This window comes from Grus americana, chromosome Z (assembly GCF_028858705.1).
Source record: "Grus americana isolate bGruAme1 chromosome Z, bGruAme1.mat, whole genome shotgun sequence".
NCBI classification, from domain to species: Eukaryota; Metazoa; Chordata; class Aves; order Gruiformes; family Gruidae; genus Grus; species Grus americana.
Genome location: NC_072891.1, coordinates 79,706,488 through 79,718,854, shown reverse-complemented (window position 1 = coordinate 79,718,854; position 12,367 = coordinate 79,706,488). Strand labels below are relative to the sequence as shown.

The 12,367-nt window shown below is 37.7% G+C and overlaps 1 protein-coding gene across 4 annotated transcripts in view; it reads right to left on the bottom strand.

Moving 5' to 3' along the window:
• The window catches only part of RASGRF2 (Ras protein specific guanine nucleotide releasing factor 2), a 131,962-nt gene that overhangs the window by 69,367 nt on the left and 50,228 nt on the right, over window positions 1-12,367 (bottom strand). For all 4 annotated transcript variants that reach the window (XM_054810426.1, XM_054810423.1, XM_054810424.1 and 1 more), the window contains exons 5-9: window positions 10,989-11,242; window positions 9,921-10,000; window positions 9,271-9,464; window positions 7,601-7,710; window positions 4,893-5,011 (exon numbers count right to left, since the gene is read on the bottom strand). In XM_054810426.1, coding sequence (XP_054666401.1) covers window positions 4,893-5,011; window positions 7,601-7,710; window positions 9,271-9,464; window positions 9,921-10,000; window positions 10,989-11,242 — 757 coding nt within the window. The remainder of the gene's footprint in view (window positions 1-4,892; window positions 5,012-7,600; window positions 7,711-9,270; window positions 9,465-9,920; window positions 10,001-10,988; window positions 11,243-12,367) is intronic.

The window sequence follows — 12,367 nt, the reverse complement described above, 5'->3', positions numbered from 1 at the left end:
AGCTCTCTGTTTTTTATGATAAATATACTCAAGTAAGTATGGTCTAGACTAATACTTATGTACATGGCAGGATTACAACTTGGGCAAATTCTCATGCAATTTGAACACACTAATAGCACACTGATCAGAAAATGAAGCTGAACAGCAAACTCTGCTTTTGCAGCTGCTAGATTCGCAAAAGTTACATTATTTACAAGTCAAAGAGACAGAGGATGAAAAGAACAGGTTTTGAAGGAAAAAAGTGTGTGTCTGTGTGCAAGAGAGATGGAAATGAAGCACATTTCTTCTTATCTTATACTGCATAATTTTCAGTGCTCCACAGCTCATCTAAAATGTGTTACCAGTAACACACTTCTGAACTAAATTGAACCTTGTTACATAAGTCTGAATTTGTGCTCTGCAGAAATCCAGACTGGGGACAGCTTTGCTTCTTTGCCGTTCCGTACCTCAAAGCCAGTCTCTGACCAACTTTTCCAGATTGATATCACCATGTGTATCACTTCTGAATTTGGATCTGGAGTTAAATTTGGTGGTGAAGTGCAATTCCTCCATATATCGAAGGGAAAGATTTTATGATACAATTTTCTGTTACCAGACAGGGCAGCCAAAAGACCTCGTAATCTCATTCCCACACATCTATCCTTACTATCACCCTTACACAGGCTCTCATCTTATTCCAACATTAGCTAGCTAATAGAGCTAAACCAGCAGGAAACTAATGCTACGAAGAAGTAGCTGACTTAGCTCCCTGATATGCCTCACTGCAAAGTCAAAAAAGCACCAGTGATGACGCAATGAAAGTAACAGCAGCAGCAGAAGCAGGAGGGGATGGATATTGGCCTGCCTCTTTCAGAGGCAACAAGATATTGGACTAGCACAGCTATATCAAAGCTCAAAGTAGCGGCAGCATCTTGACACAATGCATAATTATCCATGAAATACTAGATGAGTAATTCTTACCCTGCATTGTGAAAAACAACTACCCTGCTCAAAGTTCACATACACAGTCTTAAACTAACAACCACAGAAATTAAGGTAACTGAGAAAGCTACTGCTTATCTACATTTTTCTACACTTAGCTCCCCCTATATACTTAATTAGCCTTACATTATTAATATATTCGAAACTTACACTGTCTGGCATAGCAAAATATACACCAGTAAATCTGAAACAGAACAGTGTTGACAGCCAATTCACATTTAAAGTAAATGTGTACAATGTGATTTGTGTCACTGCAACAAAACAGAGGAGTAAAGCTATACTCTAGAGATTTTCCAGGTTCACTTAAATTCTGACCAAAACCCATAAATACTTACAGGTTGTTGTACATTTCCCCTGGACAAAACAGCCTACTTGCCTCAGCTGTGAGACAGCAAGGAGACCATTCCCATCTGTTGGAATGGTGACTTTTCCATGTTGTACCAACTGCCCCTAGGTACTATTACAAGGCCAAGGAGTGTGTACAAAGCAATTCCCAAGCAACTTCCCATCACAAAATTCTCAGCATAATTTTTCTCCTGAAATTTCCTCTACACATTTAGGTTAATAATACTCAACCTGTATGTTTAATTTCTGCTTTGTTTCTTAGAATAACAGTATCTATAAATATGACACACTTACAGATACAGGTTTACAGGTAGCTTTTATTTTATTGTTTTGATTTTCATCAGAATGCTTTCAGGAATACCATATTCTGTTCTGCTAAAATGGGATGAAGGTTAAATGGTGTTCATGAACACAGCTGAAATGCTGTTGTTTAATAAAGTAAATAAAAATAAACTAGATTTTTTAAACGTAGAAAAGAGAGACTGCGTTATCTCACTTTGATACTCAATATGGACAGAGAGAAACACAGCTCCTATATGTGCAGAATGGCTGACATGAAGCAATGACCTCATGCATTCCCATCAAGCTTTTGTGATTAATGAAACTAGGCATTTGCCCACAATGAATTCTACTGCAGATTTCCTCTTAAGGAAAAAAATGGTCACGATTGGCCAATGTACAGTTGCAATGAGCAAGTGATGCTAATTGTAAAACATTCGTGAATAGTACAGTTTTGATGATCAGTATAATCTCAGGAATTGGGGTTGGAACTAGATGATCTTTGAGGTCCCTTCCAACCCAAACCATTCTGTGATTCTGTGATACTATGAATTTTTATCCAGCTACAACAGACCTAAGCACTTTCAGTACTTCAATACTGCCAGAACAGTCACTCTATTAGCCTTTGTTCAATCCATGAAATATAAAAGCTTGTATTTTTAGCGTACATGTAACTGTCTGATTTACAAATTCAGTTTGGCTTTCTCCATTCTGGAGGTCTTTTAATTTTACTGTAAGGATGGTCAAGCACTGGAATAGATTGCTCAGAGAGTCTCTGGAGTCTCCATCCTTGGAAACAACCAAAACTCAGACTGGACATGGTACAGAGCAACCTGCTCCACCTGATGCTGCTTTGAGCAGGTAACGTTGGACTGGATAATTTCCAGAAGTCCCTTCCAACTTCAACTATTTCCTGATGTTGTAATTGTGATATATTTATCAGTACAGGTAAATTCACAGCAGCTGATGGCAGGATCAGACAGACTGTTTGGAGACTTCTAAAGGCTTTGAGATACCCAGTTGTCTGGGTGTCAGTCAATGTTAGATTGCAGATTGAGACTCCCTATGTTCCCTTTAGACTTTCAAAGAAAATCTTCCTTAATTGTCTGCCATGACTTATAGTGTGCCTGACAATAAAGTCTGCACCTAAGTAACAGACAGAGAAAAGCAGACCCCGAGAAACCTGAAGGGGAATCCACAATGTCCACTCCAAAGCACTGCCAGGGATAGTTCCTATGGTCTCAACTTGCACAGCTCAACAAAATCAATTTCTTCTTAGAAAAGTAAGGTATATAACATATGGCAATGTTCTAATTATCCTTCACAGAAAAAGCCTGAAGTAAAGGCACATCTCTCCTTTTTTAAGCTGAAAAGAGGTTTCCTGTACCCATCTATACTGACCAACACAAAGAATAAGAGCCTAATTGAAATTAGAGGAGATGGACATCACTGTCAAAGTGATCCTGCTGCCAGATGTGAAAGAAAAATGGGCTCTGTATTGCTCTTTGGCTCTGTTCAGATTTCTGCACTTCACACAAAATCACATGCAGTGGATGTTCCAAAAGATAAACTGTGATACAGCCTTCTGCAACATACAGTCTTGTCCACTGTGCTTTGACTGTATGCCCAGAAATAAATCTGAATTTAATTTATTTAAACTATGGGTTTGACCTGCGTCTAACACTCCAACAGTAATCTTTTTCAGACTGATTCCCACAGAAAAAATAACAAGTTTTTACTGATGAAACACTGGGTACACAGACAAAATAATACCAGCCAATTGTAAGGGGAAAAACCACAACAAGTATATAAATACTGTAATCATCCTGGAAAAAAAATCTGAAATTTAATTAAATTGCATGGTACAAGTCAGTCTAGGATAATCACAGCCCTATAATTTTTTGACCGTGGGTGCAACACAACAGCTTTATATTTTTCTCAAAGCCATATTCATAACCCTTTAAATACGTCAGTTATAACAAATGCACACATTTAATGAAGAATCAAGTAATCTAACAGTGATTGTTGTACAAACAATCTTGGAAGTTATTACAAAAAGTTTCATGGTTTGGCCACATGACTACCGAAACACCACAGAATGGATTTCAAAATGTATACGAAGTCTATTAATTACCATCTGTGTATATGGCTCTGTTAAATACCAAATGTTCTGCTGAGGCTATTTAGAAAAGGTCTCATGAAGGGATGTACCTAAATTACATTCCTAACCTTTCCTAAATACATTTAACGTTTTTCAGACACAAAGAAGCTTTCATCCAGTCAAAACCCTATGCTACAGATCTGTAGTTACTGTATACAAACCCAATAACTTGTTTTAGAAGATCCAGAAGTAAATTATTATATAAATGGGAGAAAAATAAGCTTCAGTTATGAAGCTTCCACATTTGCTAGTTTAACATGAAATTAAACCCCATCAAATAAGAACTGCAACCAATCTGCAGTTCCTGGTAAAAAGTGGCCCTTATTTTAAGTGGAAAAGGTATTTTATCACAATTTTGTGGAACTTAACAACAAATTCCACCTCGGCTGTAACTAAGTTTCAATAGAAAGAGTTTCAAAAACCACCAATAATAGACAGAAAAGAACACAGTAATGGCTCTTTCCCTCTTCTTTTCCTAACTATTATATTGAGTGGTCCAGAATTCCTGGCAGAACAAGATGCCTTTTCTTCATGACTCCTTCTTGCAGAAGTGCTTTTTATATCTATCCTGAACTTCTACTAAAGCCCGAAAATGCATCTCTCAAGAGGCAAAGTGAGTATGTTGAGGTATTATATTTATGCTCGCACTATCAATTTGAGATGTTTTCAAGAAAAATGGGAACAACTGTCAGTTCTTATCTTTCCTAGCAATCACTTTACCACTGACAAAGCTTCAATTTTCTCCTGCACTTCTGCACAAATGTTGGCATCAGCTGGGACTGCCATGTTAACTGGCCAGGCAGCCCTGGTCTTTGTGGAGCTGTTGGTAATTTCTATCCCTTTGGAGATGGATCACACTCCAGGCAGAATGGGTGCTTTACCATTCCATGTGCTGCTGTTTTTCACGGCTCCTGACGAAAACAGCACAGAAGTGGAGTTCAACTACAGGTCACAATCAGTTGTCATCAGGGCATTTTGTGACTCACCCTCCATGGACCATGAGTAGTCTCAGGACGTTAGCTGTGCCCAGGGCAGTGACCTGCCCAATGATGGCAACACAAACCCTGCTGGTTTTAATGAATTTTTTTCAAGATTATATGGATAGCTTTAAAGAAGAATGTCTTACCTTGGCGTATGAAAGTTTGGCTGGTATCTAGTAGTATATCACAGCCTTCTACTATCATTCTTTCTATGGCGAGATTCTTCCGGATGTTTTCTGTGTCACTCACTTCATCATGCATCACCCTGTTAGACACAATACAAAATGCACTTAAATTCCCTGAAATGTATCTTGCACCTGTTGTGTCTGTTTTCACTTGCACTTACACAGTGTAGACACAGAAGGTGGCTGATGTCCTTTGCCACCTGCTACAAAACAGATATATCCATGCAGCACATGATCACTCCAGAGCAAGTTTCTTGCCTATTTAACTCCCTTTCAAATTTATTTTTTTTTTTCATTTTTTCAGCAGTGGAACCAATTTTGCCAGACTTGTTTTTAGACTCTTTCTAAACACACCTGAGAGATGCCATCAAGCTAAAAACTCCTTACAGCTGATAGAATAGTACTTCTTAACCCCTAATAGGCTAGGCTGCCACAATCCTGTGTTTCCTTGCACTTTGTATTAGTTGTAACATATTGTAGAGTCCCTGGCCATGACTTTAGGTTCCCACTCTGCTCTGTTTCAGTTTTCATCTCAATGTATTATTCACCCACCCCTTCCTTCCTGTAACAACCACAGCCTTGATGGCTCATTGCTTACTTTCTTCCACTTTTTTCACAGGCACCCTCCCCTTATACAGAGAAATACAGATTTTTTCCAAGGCTAAAACCAACCCAGAAGTTTATATGGTGTTGTGATGTATGATATTTTCCTAAACTGGGACTGGATTGCTCTAATTGAAAAGCTCCTCAGAACTACATTAAAGGAATGGAAATGACTCACAAAGGTTTATATTTATGGTCTATACCACCTGCCTTATGAGCAGAGGAGGATCAATCAGTCTAAGCCTCCAATTCTGAATGTTCAGTGACGAATTAGTCGGATCAGCAATGAACTCTGACTTACGAGATTAAGCCAAGCCAAAGCTGATTGATCTGCTTGTGGACATAACCCTGGCCAGAGAAATTCTCTGCTTTGATTGCATGGAAAGGAGACATTATTTCTTTCTGCTGCACATGGCCTCAGAACAGGGCAGAACTTGCTGAACATTGCAGGAGTCACACACAAACATTTCTGTAAAAGATACTGCCTGCCCAGCTCTTTAAGAAGTCAGAGCTTGAAGAGATGGCACAACACAACCTAACTCAGAAAGCTGCCTCTGTCAAAGATACAGCAGGACAACAACAAAAAAAATAATCTGGTCCAAATTAACAGGTAGTTTGCACAAGGTAGCAACTTTGTCTTAACAGAAAAAGAAAACTGAGCAGTCAAGAGCATGCAATTAAAAAAAGCTATAGAATCACAGAATCATAGAATCTTTAAGGTTGGAAAAGACCTCTAGGATCACCAAGTCCAACTGTCAACCTAACACCACCATGTCTACTAAACCATGTCCCAAAGTGCCACGTCTACATGCTTTTTGAACACCTCCAGGGACGGTGACTCCACCACCTCTCTGGTGAGCCTGTTCCAATATCTGACCACCCTTTCACTGAAGAAATTTTTCCTAATATCCAACCTAACCCTCCCCTGCAGCAATTTGAGGCCATTTCCTCTTGTCCTATCGCTTGTTACTTGGGAGAAGAGACCAACACCCACCTCACCACAACCTCCTTTCAGGTAGTTGTAGAGAGTGATCAGGTAGGTCTCCCCTCAGTCTCCTTTTCTCCAGGCTAAACAACCCCAGTTCCCTCAGCTGCTCCTCACCTTGTGCGTCTCTAGACTTGTGCTCCAGACCCTTCACCAGCTTCGTTGCCATTCTCTGGACACGCTCCAGCACCTCAATGTCTTTTTTGTAGTGAGGGGCCCAAAACTGAACACAGCACTCGATGTGCCGCCTCCCCAGTGCCCAGTACAGGGGGACAATCACTGCCCTGGTCTTGCTGGCCACACTATTTCTGATACGAGCCAGGATGCTGTTGGCCGCCTTCTATAAAGTGATCCCTCTTTTACAACCAAGTACTCTTCAAGTACATCTCTGGTCAATACTCCCGATGCTCAAGATTTATATCCTGAAGTTCATGCAGCATTTCTTAGTTTACAGCAGAAAACTGTGTTTCCCAGAGGTAACAACCAAATTTCTTACTGAGCTGACAGAGGGGAACATCTAAGAATGGTCTGGGAGTTCAGGGAAGAGCTTCATTTTGCAGGTTTCTACAGGGATCACCAGTTCTCAAAATATATCTTTAGTTCCTGTTTATCTGACATTATTTGAAGCATATGTGAAAATCGGTTATTTCATTAATGCATGTAAACTATAACACAGCTTGAGAATTCAGTACTTTTCAAGACCCTGATTGATTCCCCTTGTCACAGAGTATTGGAAATACCCTTTTTCTTTAAACTATGAAAAAAATACATATTTCTCTATGTAAATAAAATTGCTTTGTTCATAATACAGGAGCAGGTGGGTCCTATAACAACTCCTATTCTCCCCTACCCAAAATACAAGGAGACACTCATAGATTTATGTTATCAAAGAAAAAAAAAAAGCCAAAATAGTAGGTTGGGGTATTTTTTTTTTATTATCTTTGTTTTGTTTTGGTTTTGATCCTTTTCTTTAAAATAACTTTTTAAAAAAGAACAAAACCAAGCCAAAATAAAGAAAACAGATTTTTAATTTCAAAATCTTTGATTCAAGATTATCAAACATAAGGTAGAAAAATCTTACCTTGAAAGTTCTTCTAGTTTAGATTTAGCAAATTCAAGGCTTTTTCGCTCAATATGTTCATGTGGTGTGTGAGCCAGAAGTTCATGAAGTGTTATAATGTATCTCGGAATCTTAAAACAAATTAGGTATAAAATCAATAAATCCTTAAAGGAATAATTCCAGTACAGCTCTTTGTTAAGTATTAGCCATTATCTTGGTCAGAAAAGTTTTGCAAGCATAGTCTTTTTTAAATGAGTATCAACAGCTTAATGATTACACGTAGATTCTAAATGTAACTACTGCCAAAAATATTGAACTTTTGGGTGATAGAGAATGCGTATGCCTATGTATGTTTTCAGTTTGAGGAAGCACAAGATCTATGCACTATATTTTAAGGAAAAGATCAGATCAAAGGCAGCCACAAATATGAAATTAAATTTCATTGTTTCATGTTGCTATCCAAGTGCCAGTAGAGAAAACTTTCAAAACTCCCGGGGACATCAATATATACCTTCCCTCAATTTTAATAGGATAAGTGCATCTAAATTTCTCGTGACTTTGAAATGCCAGCTGACCTGTTTGTATTTAGAGAAAATTCACGTTGCACTAATGGACATTGAAGAATATGCAGTATTTGACTATTAAAGGCCACAGAGTAGCACAAGGATCCTGATCCATTTATTACTTAAAACAGTTTCAGGGCTTTTAATCATAAACTGCAGTATAACTTGTCTTTATAGAATAGAAGTTATTTAGGAGAAGGAGACATGACTTCTTATTATGCTGAAGTGAAAAGTCATCAGCAATGACATCCTCCATCACATATGAATAGGACCCTCTCTCTCCCTTCTAAGATATCATGGCCTTTTTTCAGCTCAACCAAAAAAATCCCAAAACTTTACAATATACAAGCTCAAAGCTAAGAAAATGTATTGCTACAGGTGCTAATTGCCCTTTAGACTAACATGAATAACTAGCACTAACACAAGTGCCAGTGATGCCCCTTTTTTTTCTTTTTTACTCTACTTAGTTTGTCAGTAACTGAAAAAACTGAGGGGATTCACTATTGTCTTGATGAGTAAAATGTTAGATTAAACATAAAAGACATAAAATCATCAGACCAGTGTTTCACAGACCACTTAAACAGCCACAAATAATTAATCCAGGCAGATCAAGACAAAATATGAGAAGGATAAATAATGCTTTCAAAACTTTTGCAATATATTTTTCATTTTCTAAAGACCAAGTCATTGGAGAACAAAGTGGGAGGAAAATTTCAGAATGTATTCCTAGTAAAAAGCTTGTGGCTGCTCTAACTTGCTATACCAGCTATATTATCTCTGTCTGGACTGCTTCATAATCCTGCAGCAGGCAGAAGTCAAGTAATTGTTTCTCACCTTTTTTTCTTTTGGCACTAGTCCTCATCCCACATTACCCTTCAACATACGTAAGATTCTGAATAGTATGTGAATTTCAGTAATCTGATTATTTGTGAATCAGTATAGTTGGAGAAAAGCTCTCTACAGGCAGAGTTTCAGTATAGTAATGAAATAAATGAAAACTACATTAATTTGCATGAGACTATGTTTAGTTAAGCAAGAAGAATCTTCAACCAATCGTGAAGTCAGTAACACAAAATGAATCAAACAAACATTAAAAACAAATAATCACGAAAAATATACAGAGACTACCTGAAACATGGGGTAAGTAAGGAAAGTTTCCAGCATTCGCCCCTCACAAGCTGGGTTGGCTTCATACTGCTTCAAGAGTTTGTCAAAGTCTCTGTTTTGCTTACAGTTTGCCAGTACTTGTAGACTATATTGATGATTCCGAACAAATTCTTGATATATGTTCAGCATTGGCAGCAGAATGTCAAATAAGTCAGCTAGAAAAAGTCAAGAAATGCTTTTTTTCCCCCAGCTACTCATCTCTTGAAATATATTTTTAAAGAAACTACTATGTTCTATGGAAGTGAATTACTATAATCAGTCCTGTGTCCGATATACTGAGATTTTAGAAGCATTAAACTCAGCTCTTTCACCTGCCAAAACATGGTTGTTCTGATCACGTAATAATCAGACAATATCACTGAAAATTCAGGGGCCCATGTCTAATCAATGCTTAGGGCAGAGGCATTCTCATATACAGACTGGAAGACAGTTATTACTGCCCACGTGGGACTCCCACTACACCAGATCGTGTGGTGTCAGTTCTGGAAACATGTTCCATTCAAAAAGGACTTTAAACAAGTCCTGTCTTAAAAAAAATATTTTAAAAGCCTACTGTAATTTCAAGAATAAAAATGAAAATTGTACCCCTAGAGAAAAATATAGTAACTTACCAAGGATTAAGGTAGGCCAATTAGCTATTCTTGCTTTTAAGCCTTGGTGAAATATCTCATGAAGAAACATGATTGTTTCACTGAAAAATAAGTATTTAAGCAAACAGAAAGATAATTCAGGTTTTATTTTCTGATTAATAATTCACAGAAAAACATCTCTTCCTGGTTAGTAGCATGTTTTGCACTTTGCCAGAAAAAAACCAGAAGACAGTTATTATTACGGAAGTGCTTCCTTTTATTGCATTGTTTAGTGTAGTATGTGTAAAAAATATATAGTATTTGGTGTAGAAAGAATATTCTAAAACTGGTTAGTTCTTTTAAAGAAACTCAACTATTAAATAACATGTTCTATACAGTTCAATGAATAGGTTTTCCAAGAATATCCTTGACAATGCACTCAGCAGTTTAAGTGGACGAGTAAGATGCAGAAACCTTAAGCCAGTGGTAGTCATCTACATTCTTGCTTGCTGCTGTCTCATAACTAGAAGAATATGTTCTATTTCTTAGAAGTTTGGGGCAGACTTGGATGCAATCCCAATCCTGTATCAAATGTTAGATGCCTGCTGGCTTATTTGTACATACTCATTATAATAGTACTTGGATGTTTAATGCAAAGAACAATTCTTTTTCGTAGGATATGAAAAGACAAGTGAGAGGGAAGGAGGCTCCTTAGGCAGGACAACAGAAAATAGAAGATTGGATGCACTCATCCTAAGGGTCTTATCTGGATCATATGAGGCTACTAAGTCCAATTTTGCTCTCTTAAGAGAAAAAGAAACAGAAAAGGTGACAGAAAATTATGAGAACTGCCCCAAGAGGCATGCTTTGTCCTTTTCCTCCTCTAGCAGAGAAAGAAATAGAATGTAAGGAGACAAAGAGGTCTAGCTGGTTTCAAACAGCATCACCAACAGCACCTTGCCTTTTACCCCTGGAATCATAGTCTACCTCAGTGACATTACTTACATCAGAGCAAATAAACAAGTGCCAGACCTCACTACTGTCAAGTGAAGCAGAATGTGAAGAAGCAGTCAGAGAAAGCCCCCAAAAAGCAAACAAAACCCACCGTACCTGTTGAGGAAAATGCTACTAACATCATCGTGACTGATAGGTGGCTTCTTTGAACTTGCAGCCATTCTTAAGGGCCGCAGAAAGCAATTCACAAGAACATAGAGCTGATGCACATATTCGGATTCAGCCTCCACCATGTTAAAAACTATCTGATTTCTTTTTCTCATACTTTCTGCATGGGGAGAACAAATATAATCTTGGACAATAGTCTTCCATTTTCTTCTACATAGCCAGCCCCGCATAAAGCTCTGGACCTAAAAATGGACCAAACAGAAAAGAAGAATGAGAAAAAACATTACACGATTTAGGATAAGCTCTTCATTGTAGAAATAACCCTTTGAATGAAATGCCTCTGTTTAAAAAAAAAAAAAAAAAAAAGTCTGTTGCCCTTATTGATTTATAATTGCTCCTGAATAATCTTTTTTTCAGATTTTTGTTTGTTAATGAATTTCCACAAACACCTGGTCATACTTGTTGCCAGGAAACAGATTGAAAAGATATCACATACATATTAAGGTACTTTTTACAGCAAGGTCAAATGTTGTACATTTGTATATACTCTTCCTATCAGCACAACTCTGCTACGCACTGTGCAGGTTTTTTAACTCCTTTTATTTCCCCTTACACATTTCTCTTATACTCCCAAAAACATTGTGCAAAGCTTCCAGTTAGCACATTTCAAGATAGATTCAATATCATTATTGACATAATCCTAAAATAGCTGTTAAACTAGTTTGTTTTCTCTTTTGAAGATACCACTTAGCATGTGTATTTAAAGCTAAATATCAATATACTGCTTAGTATTACACACTAAGGCCAGCAATACTATTACCCCACATCTTCAAGCATGAATTCCATTCATGCTCCTGCATTAGGATTTGTGGGAGTCAGCGATGGGCACAGTTCTGGCAGCTGACTATATCCAGCCTTAAACCCTATTACCAAAAGCTGCATGTGTAAATGCTGTACAGATTTGGACGATTCTGTCCCTTTTATTAAAAACATTGGCCATAGTATCTGGGAACAATCACCATCAAACCGACTTGCTGACAACCTAAACCAAGACTGCTCTCTGTGTTTTCAATATTTGTATTCCAGCTACAGGGACAGAATATAAGTCATTCTCTTATGTCTTTATAAGCATTTCTAGAAGAAGGGAGTATAAAGTCACTATACACTTGATTCCTACAGGACATAGCTCATGACTTAATTTCAGTCTTTACAAGCAGTGGAATGCGATGTGCAAGCTTCTTTAAGAAACTGAGTATATACCTCTCAAGTTAAAATGAATACTTAAGTAACAAATACATCAGGGGATAAATGTGGCACTGAAACAGGAAGCTGATGTAATTTAAGACATTTAAGTTGGGGCAGGGCAA